We start from the raw sequence: 18,343 nt of genomic DNA on the forward strand, positions 1-18,343 counted from the left end.
CCAAATTCACATTTTACAATCTTGAAAAGAAAAAAAAAAACAAAAAACAGCACAACAAAAACAATGAAGTACTGGCTCAGGGGGTGGACCTTAAACCCATTCGGCTCAAAGTTGCCAGACATTGTGCCATTCCATTTATATAAAATATCCAGAAAAAGGTAAATCGAGTCAGTGGTTGCCAGGGACTGTGGAGTGACTGCTTGATTGGTGCATGGGTTTGTGAACGTGCTGAACATAATGAATGCCACCGAGCTGTTTCTTTGGGCAGCGGGTAGTTTTACACTAGGAGAACTGCACTTCCATCAAAACGGAAAAAAAATAAATAGGCTTTTCTGTGATCTTGGGATCTGTAATGGGTGTAGGGCAAGACTTGGCCCAGCCACCGTCCTTGGAGAAGTGGTCAGGTGCCCTGTGTGTGTGTGGGGGGGGTCCCCACAGATGCTCAGTCACGTTGTGCGTTGGGGTTCACGTCCCCCCACCCCGGGGGGGGGCCCACACCCCGTGTCCGGAGCGGGTCCACGGCTCGGCGGGGGCCGTGCGGGCCACGCCGGGGGCGCACACCCCCGGACCCTGCCCATTAGAAGACAAAAAGTTAGGGCTGAAGTCTGCCCGTCGGGGGGGGGGGGGTAGTGCTGTCTGTAACATCATTGAGTCCCCCACCCCCGCCCCCAAAAGCCTACGGCGGGTCAGGGGGTTCGGGGTGAGCTGAAGTCCGTGACGGCCATCCGCCGAGGGGGACAAAAGGCTTCTTTTGTTGTCATTCATGGAAATGCGGCCATATGCCGGGGCCCTCGGGAGCGCCCCGGCAAAGGTGGGGAAAAGGGAACCACGCCGGCCCCCAGGATGCCGGCGGGCTGGTGGGGTGGGGTGGGGGGGGCGACCCGGTCCGGGCTCGGCGCGGACCCCGCGCCCCGCCTCAACGTCCCGGGGAGCCTGGCGGCCGCGGTGGAGCTCGAAGAGGTGGGGACTGAGCGGGGCCGCGCTCCCGCCCTCCCGGCGCCCACCGAGACCGAGCGGCAGACCGACCCACGGTGGTGGCGGCGGCCGGCGAGGGGGGCGGCGGCGGCGGCGCGGGGCTTTGTGGCCGCGGCGCGCGCGGCGGGGCCTGGCCGTCCGGGGACGCGCCGCCGCTGTCCGGCGCTCGGAGCCCGCGGCCCTCCCGGCCCGCCCTGCCCTCCAGAGCCGCCCAGGCCGCCGCGCCCGCTCCTCCCCGGGTCCCTCGGCCGCGCGCCGCCGCCGCAGCCGCTGCCGCAGGTAGGAGGGGGCCGGGCGATCGTAGGGAGTGGGGGGGGGGAACCCGGGGGAGGGGGCGGAGGAGGGCGGGGGCGGCCTGGCGGGCTTCCGGGCCCAGCCGCCGCGACCCCAGCTCTGCAGGCCTGGCGCGGGACGCGGTGAGTGGGGGCCGGCCTGCTGCGTACAAAGCCCCGGGGCGCGGGCCGGGGGAGATCCCAGATGCCGCTGGGCTGGAGGGGGGGGCTGAGGAAGAGGGGGGGTCGGCCCCTCGGGTCCGGGAGTGGCGGGGTGGGGGAGTCGCTGGAGAAGAACCCAGGTAGTCTTCCATTCTCGGGTCTTCCCCCCCTCCCCCGTATGCCATGCGCTGCGCTCAGCGCTTTTGCTTACTTGTCTCCATTAAGGAACACCCCCCCCCCCCGTGCATGGTCCAGGGCTCTCGTGGGAGGGGTCCTCCACTTGGAGGATCGTGGGGTGAAGGCTGAGCATCTCAGCTCTACACCACTGACCTTGGGAAGGCTCCTCGACTTCGGGCCTGTGGACCTCTGTTTCAGGGGGTGGGGGTGAGGGGTCCCCGGGGCTGGGATGTGACATCTACCCCCTGGTACTAGTGCGAATAAGATCAAGTGTCTGTGTGATCAGGCTACATTTTGACCACTGCTTCTCTTTCTCTTTCTCTTTCTTTTTCTTTTTCTTTTTTTTTCTTTGATTTGTCTTCAATATACCAGCCTGAGTTCCTAAACAGTTTGCATGAATTACTATTAAATGATTGTACTGGCACGATGGGGGAGCTACTGTATGACAAATAATGTTTCTTGAGGAGTCGGGCACAGTGAAGAATTTAGTCTTCCTATCCCGGCATTCTGGAGAATAAATGCTTCCTTGGGGTGGTAATGTTTGAAGAGTACAGATTTCTTGTATCATAAAGATACTGATATATATATATATTTTTTTCACACCTTTAGCACTGGCGGTTGGAGAATAATAAGGCCTTGGGTTATGCATACATTTCAGCATGTCACATTGGGCCTTCCATGTGTTTATTTAAAAAATTGTTGAATGTTAATTCAGAAACCGTAGTTCCTAAGTTAGATTTCAGGATGGTGGTGAGACTTTGGGACTTGAAGAAAAAAAGCGTTCTGAGAGCTGGAGGATCTAAGATACTGAGGGAGGCGTGTGTGTGTGTGTGTGTGTGTGTGTGTGTGTGTATTTTGGGGGGGGGTCCAGTCCTCCCAGCAGCCTCCTTCCCTTAGAGACCAAGGCAAGGAGGGAGGGAGGGGTGCCGGAAGTGAGATCACTGGTTGTCCCTTCTTACTCCCTGGCCAGGACAAAAGTGTTGAGATGGAATGCAGGCCCCTGGAACTAGGCCTCCTGAAGTGACATTGTCCCTTCCCAGGATGCCTGCAGTTCTTGTATTATTGTGTTTTGGGAGTTAAGGGATCTGCTCACCAGCCCCAGGAGTTGATAGGACACCTAAAAGGCTTTGCTGCTGTATGGGGAGGTGGTTTATTTGGTTAGAGAAGTTGTGGGACTGAAGAGAGTGTTCTGGGGCACATCATTACAATTTGAAATGAGGATTGGAAAGCTCAGAAGAAGGAAGAGGAAAGCAGGAAAGGCCCAGGAGCTCAAGCCACAGGCGGGCAGGGGAGCTGACCACTTCAGCACACAATCTGCTGAGTACCTTGCAGACCTTGTTCTGAGGGCCAGACACTCTGTCCTCTCTCAATTTCTCACCCAAGTGTAAGGGAGGCTCAAGGGACTCAGATTGGCCTGTATTGTAAGTGTTCAGGAAGTTTGCTTTTGCCTCCAGCCCAGGAGAGAGTATTTGAGTACAGGAAAGAAGGTGCAGTGGATAGAGTGATTGCTGTGGAGAGAAGATAGACATAGATAGTTTGAGGTTCACATCCCTTGGTCTGCCATTTCCTAACTTTGTGATTTTCCTTTTTTCCCCCCCAAATGCATAGCAGGGGGCTCGATAATGCTATTGATTTTCCTGTTCCAGAGTACATTCATTCAACAAATACCTACTGAGCCTGGGTTGTGTGCTGAGTCACATCTACATACTGGCATGCAGAGAGGAGTCAGAAATTATGTATTCTCTTAAGTCCAGAGAAGGGACAATGGACAATGGAGAGTTTTTTTTTTCCTTTTTTTGGTCAGTCCTGGGGCTTGAACCCAGGGCCTGGGCACTGTCCTTGAGCTTTCTCAAGGCTAGTGCTCTACCACTTGAGCCACTTTTCTGTGAATGTGGTACCAAGGACTCGATTCCTGGGCTTCATGTATGCTAAGTGAACACTCCAAACTCCTAGCCAAGAATATTGTTTGTTTACAAAAAAGAAAGACAAGAACAGGGAAGTTCTACCAAGCAAGCATCTAGGTTTGGCCGTAGGCTCAGAGAAGAGTGGCCAGTGGTCCTCAGTGGGTTGAGTATGAGGCCTAAGATAGAGATTCTAAATATCTCATTGTGCTTCCTAGCCTTCCTCTTTTTACTCTGTCTTGTCTGCCCCCCTAGTCTCTCTTTAAAAGCAAAAATCTAGGTGCATTGTGTGTAATGTTTACACTGCTTCCAGCTCATTCTAGAAGCAGTTGTGCATAAAGCACAGCCTTAAAGGAAAGCTTCCAAAAACTTTCGTAGGAGCTGGGTCTTGTGAGATAGAAATAGACCCCAGAAGGACCCTGGGGTCCCTCCCACAGGAGGAGCCCAGTGCTCCCAGAAGCTTTAGGATACAGCAGATTCAAAGGCAAGAAGATGAAGTTGGTATGGTTAAGCTGAAAGTGAGGGCAGGCAGGGAGGGGAGATGAAGGAGTTCTATAATCAGGACTAGATGGGTGTGGGAGGAGGTTGAACCTGTCAATCACTTACACGTGGGAGAGATGTGATTGCAGTGTTCTAGGAAGGTGTCCCCTGTGGTTGTGTGGAAGATGGGCTGGCAGTTTGGGAGATGATTTTAGAGCTGTAGGACTGGCCTCACACGTGGGCAGTGAAAATGGGAAGGGAGGTGGTGGACGTGGAAGTGAAATGTGGGATAGGTCTGTTAACTAGTCGCACATGTTGGAGAGTACGCAGGGTTTCTCTTTGGAAAGCTACAGTGATGTGGCTGCAGTTATCAGACATTAGATTTGGAGGTGGAGGAATAATTAGAGGTTTTAATTAGCTTTGGAGACTTGGAGAGTTCTGAGGTGCCCATCGGAAAAAGCCAGACTGAGGTGGTTGGTAGATAACATTATTAGCAATGTGTTTGATGCTAAGGGGAGAAAATTGGACCAGGGAGAAAAGTTCTTGACACCCCTATTTTGTTCGAAGCATTTGCTGTGGGAAAAAGTTCCATATAAAGGGGAGCTCTAAGCTTGGATCCTCTTACCCAACACTTCCTCAAGGATAGATCTCAGTGCTGAGAAACCCACAGGAAAACATAAAAATTCAGCCCAGTGCAGTGGCTACACCTAGAATCCTAGCTGCTTAGGAGGCTGAGATCTGAGGATCCTGGTACAAAGCCATCCTGGGTCTGTGAGACTCCTATGTCTAATTAACCACTAGAAAACTGAGAGTGGTGCTGTGGCTCAAGGGGTAGGGCGGTAGCCTTGAGCTGAAGAACTCAGGGACAGTGCTCACACCCAGAGTTCAAGTCCCACGACCGACTTAAAAAAAAAAAAGCAAATACTCCCCAACCCTGACCTAGAAAAGAGCCTGTGGTCTGAACAGAACGGGTTGGGGGCGGGGTAGGAGTGTGTTCTTTGGAAGCAGGCTGGAATGAGAACACCCACAGAAGGGACCTTCTGCATTTCCAACTTGCTGTCTGTGATGCTTTAATGATTCTAAAAGCATGTAAGGGAACCCTGGACTGGGGATGGTTTAGAAGGGAGTTGTGGGGGAAGTGAAGAAAGGAATCAGGATCTTTAAGAACCATCCTCTTGTTTAAAGGAGGGACTAGAGGGAGGGAGAACTGAAGAGGTCAAGAAAGGGGGCGGAGGGGAGATGTGTGCCTGAAGCACATGGCTTGTTCTGCTCAGAGGCGCAGATGGTAAAAACCAACACTTCAGAATTGCTTGGTCCTTTGGAGTTGGTAGGGAAGAGGAAGGAACACATTGGAGAAAGCAAGTTTAGCACCAAGTGTAAGACTAGAGTCATCTGAGAGCCAAGAATAGAGGTGGAGCTGCAGAAAGGAAATGGCCACCTCAGGTAGCTAGGTCTGAGTGTATGGGGGCAAAATGAAATCATGAATGCATTGTAGCTCTCCCAAGGCTCTCCTGGCAGCTCAGCCAGGTATTTAATCTTAGTACTTGGGAAGTTGAGGCAGGAGAGTCAGGCTAGCCTGTAAGAAAGGAAGGAAGGAAGGAAAGAATCTCAATTTCCTTTTGGATCATAACTTACAAGAAGTCTGAAAATGATATCTCTGATAAAGTCTTTCTGTTTTTTGTTTATTTTGACCTGTCCTGGTACTTGAACTCGAGACTGATCCTGAGCTTTTATGCACAAGGCTAGTGCTCTGCCACTGGGGCCAGAGTTCCACTTTTGGGTTTTTGGTGGTTAAAAATGAAAGGCTTTCATAGATTTTCCTGCCTGGGCTAGCTTTGAACCTCCATCCTCTGATCTTATATCTTAGCCTCTTGAATAGCTAGGATTAGAGATGTGAGCCGCCAGCACCCAGCTATAAATTCTTGTAAAAAAGAAGACATTTTAGATGGTAGTGCATTTACCTGAAAGGTGTTCAAATTGTAAACGACAAGCATGTATGCCCATGATTCATGCCCGTAATCTTAGCCATTTTGAAGGCTAAGATCTGAGGATTGCGGTTCAAAGCCAGCTTGGTCTAGAAAGTTCCAGGCTCAAGTGATAAGAGGATGGGCAGAAGAAGTCCTGGGATAGCTAGCACCTAGATCCTAAGTTCCAGCCTAAGATCTCTCTCTCCCTCCCTCCCTCCCTCCCTCCCCCCCCCCTCTCTCTCACATATACACACACACATATGTTGGTTTCAACATGTATTTCACAAGTATTTGTCAGGCGCCTACTGTATAGTGGAGCTCTGGAGCACAGGATTACCTGCCTTTGCTACTTTATTTTATGATTATTCTTTTTTTTTTTTTAGAATTGCTTATCTGACAAATTTAAGCCTGTGTATGGGCCTCATGGTATAGCACTAGCTTTGAGCAAAAGAGCTGAGGGACAGTGCCCAGGCTATGAGTTCAAGCCCCACAGCTGACCAAAAAACTGCAAAACAAAACCTGGACGTGGAGGTGAGGCTGAAGTGGTAGAGCACAAACCATGGACCGAAGAGGTTGAGTGAGAGGTTAGGCCCCACTAGCTGTTGTCTAAATCACTAGGCCCACTTGATTCTATTGTAGTTTTCTTTTTGGCCAGTAGCCTCATTAGCATTAGGCATAATAAGAAAGCTCTGATGAGCATAAGTGAGGTATATCTGAAGGAGGTGGATGAGGGCTTAGGGGTCTTCAGTTGAGAGAGACAAGAAGGTCATGGAAGGGAGGAATATGGATGGGGTGGAGGTGGGCAGGAAGAGAAGGGGCAGAGCCAACTATAAGAAGTGGGTAGGCGGGCCAGGAGTTTGGCCTAGTGGTTCAAGTGCTTGCCTAGCATGCACGAAGACCCGGGTTCGATTCCTTTGTACCACATACATAGAAAAAAGCCGGAAGGGCCCGGAATTTGGCCTAGTGGTTAATGTGCTTGCCTAGCATGCACGAAGACCCAGGTTCGATTCCTTGGTACCACATATATATAGAAAAAAGCCGGAAGTGGTGCTGAGGCTCAAGTGGTAGAGCCCTAACCTTGAGAAAGTCCAAGGACAGTGCTCAGGCCCTGAGCTCAAGCCGAGGACTGGCAAAAAAAAAAAAAAGAAGTGGGTAGGCACAACTCACTTTAATTTGTTCTACTTTGGGACCTTTCCTATCTGACTTGTGGATTGCTTACTGGTGTAATTGGAGGTGGTAGAGGCTGTCATTACATCTGAAATAACCCAGCAGAGCAGAAGAGCAAGGGGCTGGCAGTCAGAACTCAGTTTGAATCCTAGGGTCTTTGCCACTAATGATCTGTATTATCAAGGTAAGTTCCTAAGCCTTGGTTTTCTTATCTAGTAAATGGGAATAATTAGTTAGTAAAAATAAACTGCTTAGCTAAGAATCCATAGGGAATCTTTGGAGTATATTGTTTTATACTAGACTCCCTTTACAGCTCTGTAGAACACAGCCACATGGCCCAAGGAGGCCTGCTGTTCTACAGAATTAAGCAAAGTAAATTGCTAAGTCTGGATTTACTTAACTAGTGATTAAATAACAGTTTGGTTAATAGGCTATTAATGGTCCCCAGGTGTTGGTAATTCTGAGTATTTGCTTTTGAGAGCAATTGTATAATTTCTTCTGGTACTTAAAATTTTCCTTAACAGAAATGTCTTTTGAGTGTTACAAGCAGTGCTCTTAAGGGCTATTTTTGGGAAGATTAAATGATATAGTGCACATAAAGCATTTGGTACCTAAGCTATGAGAAGTGCTCAGTAAAGTTATCTTCTATTGTCATTGCTCAAATGGCCACTTTGAGGGCAAAATCCTCTGTGATCTTTATACTCCCCTTAAATCCACCACTACCTAGCGCATTGGCAGTACTGTACATGTGAAGAATTATTATTAAATGGCTTGGTATAAGTTTTGTGTAATTTCATTGTTCAGAATCCCAAGGACCGAAGAATGTCAGAGTGTGGTTTACTTGCCTGAGATCTGCAGTGCATATGCTGTTAAATGATGAAATGATTTTTTAAAAAATCTTTACAGTTGATGAAGAATGTTTTTTAGTGTATCAACAACAAGAGTAAATGAAGCAGAGAAGCAGGCATGCTAATGGACTGCTAGTAGGAATGTAAATTGGTGCAGCATTTTATAAGGACAAGGTATTGATGTCTCAGAACTTTAGAATGTTTTGTCTCTTGTGGCAACTATGCTTCTTCTAGTAATATCTTGTGAAGAAATAAGATAGAAAAAAGATTTAGAGCCAAGTGCTGGTGGCTCTTGCCTATAATCCTAGCTACTAGGAGTCTCAGATCTGAGAAAGTGGTTCAAAGCCAGCCCAGGCAGAAGAGTCCAGAAAACTACTCAGAAAAAGCTGAAAGTGGAGCTATGGTTCAAGTGGTAGAGCATTAGCCTTGAGTACAAAGAAGCTCAGAGGCAGCTCCTAGGCCCTAAGTTCAAGCCCCAGGACTCCCTCGAGAAAATTAAAAAGTGTGGGGCCGGGAGTTTGGCCTAGTGGTTAAAGTGCTTGCCTAGCATGCATGAAGACCTGGGTTCGATTCCTCGGTACCACATATATAGAAAAAAGCCGGAAGTGGTGCTGAGGCTCAAGTGGTAGAGCTCTAGCCTTGAGAAAGTCCAAGGACAGTGCTCAGGCCCTGAGCTCAAGCCCAGGACTGGCACAAAAAAAAAAAAAGAAAAGAAAAGAAAATTAAAAAGTGTGTGTGTACATACATAGGATATGTATAAAATAGCATTATGTATAATGTTATTTATAAACAAAAGGAAGATCAGTTCTCTTGTGAATGAGAGCTGTCCTTAAATCAGTGATTTGTGTGTGTGTGTGTGTGTGTGTGTGTGTGTGTGGTTAATTGGATATGAAAGTCTTGCAGACTTTCTTGTCCAGGCTGGCTTTGTACCATGATCTTCAGATGTTAGCTTTCCAAGTAGCTAGGATTACAAGTTTGAGCTACTGGCACCCAGTTAAGTCAGTGATTTTTTTTTTTTTTTTTTTGCTGGTTCTAGGACTTGAGCTCAGGGCCTGAGCACTGTCCTTGGGCTTTCTCAAGGTGAGAGCTCTACCACTTGAGCCACAGCACCACTTTCAGCTTTTTCTATATACGTGATACTGAGGAATTGAACACAAGCCTTTATGGATGCTAGGCAAGCACTCTACCACTAGGCCAAACTCCCAGTCTAGATCGGCGATTCTTAAAGAGTGAGGGGCACGGGGAAAGTGGGCATAATGGCAGCACAGCAGGCAGAGGAGTTGGGATGGGGCAGTTAGGTAAGACTTCGCTCTGAGTGCTATGTAGTTGAAGAACATCCAGTGTAAATCCATTGATTTCATTATAAAAATTACACTCAGTTTAAAATGGACTGGGAGATCATACAGAAAATTGTATAGATTTTGTAGAAAAAGGGCTAATAGATTTAAGTTGGAGAACATTACATCTTTATAAGGAATAGAAGTATTGATGGACACAGAAAACTTATTTGGGGCATTTGGGGAAGAAAGGGATCTGATCGTGTGTCATCACGAGAGACCTTAGAGAAATGGGATCCAAGCACATACCTGGAAAGTTAGGGATACAGAGGTCCACTGCCTGAGGATAAATACCTTCTTACTGTTGTTTATTAGGGTCTGAACTGCATTTGATATGTTTAATAAATCTCTCTCCAGCACTCAGTATTTTCCGTGTGAATAAAAGAGTGATACCTGGTAGGAGGAGATCCTGACCACACCAGTCCCCTCATTCTAAACCTTCACTTTGGGGATGAGGTGGTGTGTTGTGGGAGAGTCTGTTAGATTTTTGTCATTCTCTTCTGTGAAACCTACATTCTTTGGCCTTGACTTTCCTAAACACTTGGATGTGAAATGTGCTTACTCAGCACTATGAGGATGGCAAGACAGAATTGAATAGTTTAGAGCCTCTCAAGGCTAAGAGCCTAAAAGACAGTTGTGGATTATCTGTCGTCGTAATATCAGATAGCTGGGGTAAAATGGCATTGGACTTTTCTCTTGTTATCTTTGTGATCTTAGGCAATCTACTTTATGTTTGTGATCTTCCATTTTCTTGTTATGAACAAGGACGGTGGACGGAGTCTCTCCACAGGCTCCTTCATTTCTGAAATGATAGAAATTGTTTATATAAGGTTGTATGCTTTTCAAAGTGGGCCTTAGACCTGAGGAATCAGAGATCCACACCTGGTAAAGATGAATCTGAGGTTGCTCCAGGAACATGACCTAAGGTCACACATATAAGGATGGAAATGTCAAATCTTTTTTTTTCTCATATTTTTTGTAATTAATAGAAAGGTTACAGTTATACTCACCAGATATAAGATGCATTACTCCACACACACACATTAATACCCCTTCTCATGTTTTTGTCTCCATTTCCCTTCGCCCACCGGAAATGTCAAGTCTTTTGGAGTAATTTCCCCATGATTCTGAAATCTTGGTACTGTTTGCATCCTCTGTTCTGTTTTATTATACAGTAGCTTCTCTTGTCTTCATCTACTGCCGGAGCCAGCCGGCAGCGAATGGGGATTCCTGACTTAGTAGGGTAGGGACTTGGAAAAGAAGAAGACAAGAAAAAGATGGGGTGGGGAGCACTACAGCTCAAGTCAGCAGCCCAAGACTTCAGCCCAAGGCGAGCTTAAGACTATAGCCTAAGGCTGTGAGCTAAAGACTGTAGCCTCCTTTATTTCAAGTTCCAATCTTAAATATTTTTCTTAAAACCAGGAAACTGCCAGGGGTTACATTCATACAAAACAGCAATCAAGTCTCACATAAGTTAAATGACAAGTGATTGACATAGCCAAACTCATCATGATAACAGCTTACTTCCTTGTGTACTCAGTTGTGCAGGTCCAAGGTCCCTCTGACCCCACACTGGGTCCCTAGCAATCTACAACAAAAACTCCAGAGAGCTATTTGGTTCAAAAGCTGCATAACATTTGGACTTAGGGGACCAGCCAGTTCCCTAACATTTAGCAGAAAAAAACATTAGGAAAGTAGAGTTTCGTGTAGTTGTTATATACCAGATATTCACAATATGACCAATATGATATGTGAATGTCATAATGCAGCATTATGGAAACGAATGTTGTTCTGTTCTTCTAACTCTTCCTTCCCCTCCCCCTTCTCCTTCTCCTTTCCCTCCTCATCTTTCACCCACCCCTATTCTTCCTTCTCCTCCTCTTATGACACTCCTGGGCTTGAATTCAGAACCTGGGTGCTGTCGCTTAGCTTTTTCTTAGTCTGATTTTCTGTCACCTGAACCACATCTCCCACTTCTGGCTTTTTGATAGTTATTTGGAAATAGTCCCAGGCTAGCTTTGATTCTTGCTCTTCCAATCTCAGCCTCCTGAGGAGTTCAGTTCTACGAATGAACCACCTGAGGCACGCAGTTGTACTCACCTTCTCTGAAACAAAGGAACCTAACAAGTTAGGGCTTCTGCTGAAGTGATTTGTGATGTTTTTCTTACTAGAGTTGGTAATTCTTGTTTCAAACTTCCTTTTCCAGGATAGCTAACGACCCAGAGAAATACAGTGGAAAATGCAAAACAACGAAATTATAAAGCCTGCCAAATACTTCTCGGAGTTGGAAAAGAGCATCTTGCTTGCTTTGGTAGAAAAGTACAAATATGTGCTGGAGTGCAAGAAAAGTGATGCCCGAACTATTGCCCTCAAACAACGTACCTGGCAGGCCCTTGCCCATGAATATAACTCACAGCCCAGCGTATCTCTGCGGGATTTCAAACAGCTAAAGAAGTGCTGGGAGAACATCAAGGCTAGGACCAAAAAAATTATGGCTCATGAAAGGAGGGAGAAAGTGAAGCGGAGTGTGAGCCCGCTGCTCAGCAGTCACGTTTTGGGGAAGGAGAAGATCAGTACCATGCTTCCTGAGCAACTCTACTTCCTACAGAGCCCCCCCGAGGAGGAGCCCGAGTACCACCCCGACGCCCCAGCCCAAGGTACCCGCTCCTCCTACGATTTGGAGGGAATTGGTGAACGAGAAACTTTCCCATCAGGCTTGACTTTCCTTTCTTTCCTTCCCACTCTCCCTTCCTTTGCTTCCTTCACTTCCTTTTAGGTGCCCAGGGCCTGGGCACTGTCCTTGAGCTTTTCTGTTCAAGGTTAGCCACCTACCACTTCTGGCTCCCCCCCCAGCTTTGGTAGTTGATTATAACTGGAGATAAGAGTCTCCCAGACTTTCATGCCTGGGCTGTCTTCACCATGGTCCTCGTATCACAGTCTCCTTAGTAGCTAAGATTGCAGGCATGAACCTAGGAAACTTGACTTTCTTAGTTCAAAATCTCAGGATTCCATAGGACATTCAAGTTACGTAATGTATAAGAAGAGTTCTCAGTTCTTTGTGCTTTCTCTGTTAGACTATTACTGTTTATAGGGACTGTATAATAGGGACTATATTAATAGGATGGTTTTTAGTGTTACTTCAGTTGCATGCCTCAACCTAATTTGAAATATATTAAAGAGAAGTTGAGCTGGGCATGGTGGCTCATGCCTGTAATCCTAGCTACTCAGGAAGCTCAGACATGAGGATTGCTGTTCAAAGCCAGGCCAGGCACTAAAGTCTGTGAAACTCTTATCCAGTTAACCACTAGAAAACCAAAAGTGGCAATGTGACTCAAGTGGTAGAGTGGTAGACTTGAGTTGAAGAGCTCAGTGACAGCACCCAGGCCCAGAGTTCAAAACCCATGACTGAAAAAAAAAAAAAAAAAAGGAAAAAAGAGAGAAGTTGATGAGGATTTATATTTATTCACTTCGTCTTTTATTTTTTTTAAAAAAAATTCTTTTGAGGACTGATTATGTGCAAAGCATAGTATTAAGTCCCTCCTAGGCCATATTAAAAGAGTAAACTATTTCAAACTGAAAAACAGAAGCACAGTCTGACATAGTGACTCATGCCTAGCTAATCAGGAGGCTGAGATCCATAGGATCGAGGTTCCAAACCAGCCTGGGGAGATAAATATAAATAAACAAAAAAGAGCAGGCTGTAAGTGTGGCTCAAGGGGTAATACAAGCAAGCCGGGCAAGGTCAGAAACTAATATAGCAAAATACTGGTTTGGCTGCATGGTTCAAGCGGCCTTGAGTTCAAACCTTACCTCACCCCAAATTAGCAAAAACACCTATTTAGTATTCACCAAGATTACAAGCCAGTATCTCGACTTATCTCAGTAGTAATCTAAAGTTTGCTTTTTGGTACTGTAGTGATACAGAGAAATTCTAGAAGAAAATAACTTTGATTTTATTATCTGTCCATGAAAGGGAGCTAAATATATCATCCCATGGAAGTAGAAGACTACTTGTAGTTTCAAAAGGTTCGCATCGAGGGAGTGTTAAAATGTCTCCAGGCAAGGGAAGGGTAGAAATACATAGTGGTAAATTTCTCATAATTCCTACTTCTTTTATGTTAGGAAGTGGCCAGTGTGGATTACAGTAGAGAGAGGACACCTTGAGTAGAGGAAGGGTGCTGGAGAGTTAGCCTTCATGTTTGCTTATCTACCACTCTGAAGGCTCAGCAAGCCCCTGTCCAGGAAAATGTGGTTCTCATTTGCAGGATGGGAAATTCACTTATCCCCAGAGTAGACTGAGCTCTGAGGGATTGGCTTCTCTTAATTAAAAGTCACAAGAAACCAAGAATGTTATCTCAGTAGGGTGTGAAGATAATTACCAAGTGATCCAATGACATACTTTTGATTAGTACTTTTTAAAGAAATTCCTAGAGAGCTCAATTAGTACTAAAAGTTTGTTTGCTAGTCATTTGACTGGTTAAGTCCAGGAACCTAGTTGAGTAGCTATAGTGGTTAGTATCCTAAAACTTAGGTATTAGTTCCTACTCGGGAAGCTTTTTATGTCTGGCTTAATTCTTTGCTTCCCAAGCCAGGTTAACTCGTAGCAGTGGGCCTGGGCTCCACCGCTAAATAGCAGTGTCCTGAATTTAGAGAGGTTTATAGCTTCAGCCAAGTTATTTTGCTGCATCTGCTAGCCTCTGAGCCATGCAGTCTCCATGTGGCAGAGTAGGGACTGGTGGGAGTGGGTGGGGGGAGGAGATTGACTGAGCAGAGCTGCTTTTCACATTGCCGTTCTCCTGGCCAAACTGCTGAGGGTGATGCTGACATGAACTGCATTGAGCTCATTTTGCTCACTCCAATTCTGCTTTGTCCTGTGTTGATTTCATAGGGCTATTCTTAGGGGCTAGTCTTATCCACATTTTTAAAATCTGTGGTAGGATCTAGAAAGCTCATCCACCTCATTTTTTTTTTTTAAAGAAATGATGTAATGCACTTATAAACACCATGCATAAATTTCAAGAAGGGATCCTTGATGACTTTCCTGTAATGGCATTTGCTAAGGACTTACTGGCAAACTGGCTGTCTGTGCATAGGTGACACATGAGATCTCTTTCTGCCGATGCTTATTAAGAACCACTGAATACTTCTACCTATGTTTCCCTGTCACATCTGGAGAGCAGAGGGGAACTCTGATACTTGGTTCTTTGGGATATACACTTAATCAGTTAAAATTAGTAGTTAAGATGTTGGAGCACTCTCTGCAATATAAAAGCTTTTGGAAGTGGATCTGTGACTCAAGTGGTAGAGCACTACTAGCCTTGAGCAAAAAAAAAAAAATCTCGGGGTCTAGGAGTTTGGCTTAGTGGTAGAGTGCTTGCCTAGTATGTACGAAGACCCAGATTCAATTCCTCAGTACTACATACACAGAAAAAGCTGAAAGTGGTGCTGAGGCTCAAGTGGTAGAGCTCTATCCTTGAGAATGTCCAAGGATAGTGTTGAGGCCCTGAGTTCAAACCCCAGGACTGGCAAGAAAACTGAATATGAAAACAAAACAAAAAAATCTCAGGGACAGTGCTCAGGCCCTGAGTTCAAGCCCCAAGACCTGCAATAAATAAAAAAAATACAACCTTTTAGGTTGTTTTACTTACTAGCTATTTCAATTTACTCTTAAGAAAGAATAAAAAGAAGACCGACAGACAGATGGATGGGGACCATTTATGGCCCTCAGGGTCTTGTGTGTGTTCAGACACATGGACTTTGTGTGCGTATGCTCATTTTCCTTTTTTTTTTTTTCATTAACACTGTGCTGTCTACCACAGCAACCACAAGCCACATGAGGGTAATAAGCATTTGAAATGTGGGCAGATCAAATTGAGATGTACTATAATTTTACGTACCACATTTTGAAGACTTAATACCACAAAAAATATAAAATATTTCTACTTTTTACATGGCTTAAAAACAAAAATGATGATAGTTTAGGTAGAGTGGATTAAAATTGTTGTTACTTATTTCTTCTTACTTTTTCTCTCTCTTGCTCTCTTTTCTTTTTTGTCAGTCATGGGGCTTGAACTCAGGGTCTGGCCACTAACTCAGTTCTTTTGCTCCAGACTAGTGCTCTACCACTTTGAGCCAGAGTGCCACTTCTGGTTTTATAGTAGTTAATTGTAGATAAGAATGTTGCAAACTTTTCTACCTGGGCTCACTTTAAAAAGCAATTCTCAGATCTGAACTTGTTGTTTGAGTAGAATTGCAGGAGTGAGCCACCAGCACTCGGACCTTATTTTCTTTTTAATGTGGCTATGAGAACATCTGAAATCACTTAGGTAGCTTATATTCTGTTTTCATTCACTACTATTCTGACAACTTCTATGGTGCCTGTTGAGAGAACTCAGTGCCCAAAATTTGCTGGAGTTTATTAAAATGCTAAGCTGGCTGATACCCGTGGCTACTTAGCTACTCAGGAGGCTGAGATCTGAGGATTATGGTTTGAAGCCAGCTCAGACAGGAAAGTCTGTAAGACTCTTATCTCCAATAAAAATTACCAAAAAAGCCAGAAGTAAAGCTGTGTCCCAAGGATAGTGCCCAGGCTCTGAGTGCAAACCCTAGCACTGGAACAGCAGCAACAAAAAAGTTGAACTGAAACAAAGCCTAGTAGTATTTTATTAGAGGCTTCCCTCTAGTAAAGATGTGAGATGGTATCACTGTCGTCTTGATCACCATCTAGTGGATCACCTGAACTTTGGCAGTGCCTTTCTTAAAATGTACAGTTGTGAGTGGGTCACCAGTAGCTCATGCTTATAATCCTAGTTACTCGGGAAGCTGAGATCTGAGGATCTCAGTTTGAAGTTAGCCCAGGCAAGCATGTGCATGGGACCATATCTCTAATCAAGCACCAAAAAACAAAAAAAAGGAAAAGAAAAAGTCTAAAGTCTCAAGTGATAGAGTGCTAGTTTTGAGCAACAAAGGTCGGGACAATGCCTTGGCCCTGAGTTCAAGCCCCAGGATAGGCACCAATAAATAAGTGAATAAATAAATAGATAAGTAACTCAAATAACTCAATAGTAGTGTTAACATTTAAGAAAAATACTTGGAAACATATATAAAAGAAAATATAATATTCACCCCATAAATATACTAAACCAGTTTACACTGTACACATTTTGTGATTAATTGGTTTTGACATTTATTTTCTATTATTTTGGCAGAACTGGGGTGGAAATCACGCTAAGGGAGCTATCAGAATTTGCCTATGCGTAGCTATGAGGGGAGAATGATAGGCCAAATGCATTTAAGGAAACGAGGCTTTTGAGGAACACTTAATGTCTCAGGGGATTTTATATTTCGTATGATTATTTCTCTACTAGAAATCTGTAATTGGATTCTGTAAATATTGCTTTTAAAATCCATTATTGCCATGCACTGGTGGCTCACGCCTATAATCCTGCTCAGCTGGCTAAGATCACAGTTTGAAGCCAACTGGGTCAGAAAAAGCACCAGCAAAATGCCAGAAATAGAGTTGTGGCCCAAGGAGTAGAGCCACCAGCACTGAACAGAAAAAGCTAGGAGACAACACTCAGGCCCCGAGTTCAAGCCCCATGACCTGCATGTTCGCACATGCACATATATGCATACATACATACACACAAAAACATTAATATTATTATTTAATCCATTACTATTCATTTGGGATAGGAACGCATATCCAGAGAGATGTATTTCTAGTTATAGTCCACCTTCATCATTAGTTATGAAAAGCCCCTCTTGTGTATATTAGGTATTCATTTTTGTTTAATTCTGCTTTCTACTTTCATTTTCTTCTCTTGCACCCAAACCAGTCTTTATTTTAGCTTACACAGATTAAAAATTGTGCTGTAGATATCCCTTCTTTTGCTTTTTTCAGAGTCATAATTTGTTTTTTGCCAGTCCTGGGGCTTAAAACTCAGGGCCTGGGTATTGTCCCTGAGCTTCTTTTACTCAAGGCTAGTGCTCTCCCACTTGAGCCACAGCACCACTTCCAGCTTTTTCTGTTTCTGTGGTACTGAGGAATCAAACTCAGAGCTTCATGCAAGCTAGGCAAGCACTGTATCACTAAGCTACATTCCCAACCCCATAGTCATAGTTGTAGGATGTATCTACCATGGTATACAACCATCATGCTTGATTTTTATATTTGTTCAATCTTTGCTATGTTCTGTTGAGAACAACTAGAGATTGGCCTGCATACGGCTTCCTGTTTTCCTGCTGGTACTAAAATTTCCCAAATCACCCAAGGGAAAGAAGTACTTCTGGGCTCAGTCCTAAGAAAGCCTCTACTCTTTTGCATAACTGTGAGTTGCTTTCTACTTTGCGTGACTTTATTTTTACTTGTGAGAGAGATTATGTGGTATTTGCAATAGGTTCCTACTCTTATTCTAGCCAAGGGAATAATCTGCCTCTCTGAACCCTAGCTTCTATTCATGGGAGATAATATTTATTTGAACATTAATTATGTACTCTACCAGCCTCCTAGTTTTAAGTCCTATCTTCTGCCAGTCTTTTTTTTAATTAAAGGAATCTCTATATACAATCACTGGCTCCCAGTCTTCTTAAGAGGGGAGACTATTTTTCTTTAAAATGAGTATGTTAATACAAATTTAGAAAGGAATCTTTTTTGGGGGGGGGCATTCCTGGGGCTTGAACTCAGGGCCTCGGCACTGTCCTTGGGCTTTCTCAAGGCTAGCACTCTACCACTTGAGCCACACACCACTTTCAGCTTTTTTCTGTGTGTGTGTGTGTGTGTGTGTGTGTGTGTGTGTGTGTGTGTGTGTGTGTGTGGTACTGAAGAATCGAACCCAGGGCTTCATGCAAGCTAGGCAAGCACTCTACCACTAGGCCACATTCCTGGCCCCAAAGGAGTCCTTTTGAAAGTAGTTATTTCTTGTTCCCAGACATAGATATCATCTTAATATTCTCAGGTCTGGAGAGAAATGTTAGGATCAAAAGTCCGAATATACACTCATATAATGGGATCAGTTAAGCAGGTATTATAGTGAGAGGCTAAATTGGATTGGTTAA

The 18,343-nt window shown here is 44.9% G+C and overlaps 1 protein-coding gene across 2 annotated transcripts in view; it reads left to right on the top strand.

Annotated features, from left to right (window-relative positions):
- Positions 1-1,169: 1,169 nt before the first annotated feature.
- Positions 1,170-18,343, top strand: part of LOC150065692 (myb/SANT-like DNA-binding domain-containing protein 3) — a 129,562-nt gene continuing 112,388 nt past the window's right edge. For both annotated transcript variants that reach the window (XM_090330334.1, XM_090330336.1), the window contains exons 1-2: positions 1,170-1,254; positions 11,493-11,943. In XM_090330334.1, the coding sequence (XP_090186460.1) occupies positions 11,526-11,943 (418 nt within the window). In that variant the 5' untranslated portion in view covers positions 1,170-1,254; positions 11,493-11,525. The remainder of the gene's footprint in view (positions 1,255-11,492; positions 11,944-18,343) is intronic.

The sequence above is a fragment of the Megascapheus bottae genome, chromosome 3 (genome assembly GCF_031878675.1).
Source record: "Megascapheus bottae isolate mThoBot1 chromosome 3, mThoBot2.hap1, whole genome shotgun sequence".
Lineage (NCBI taxonomy): Eukaryota > Metazoa > Chordata > Mammalia > Rodentia > Geomyidae > Megascapheus > Megascapheus bottae.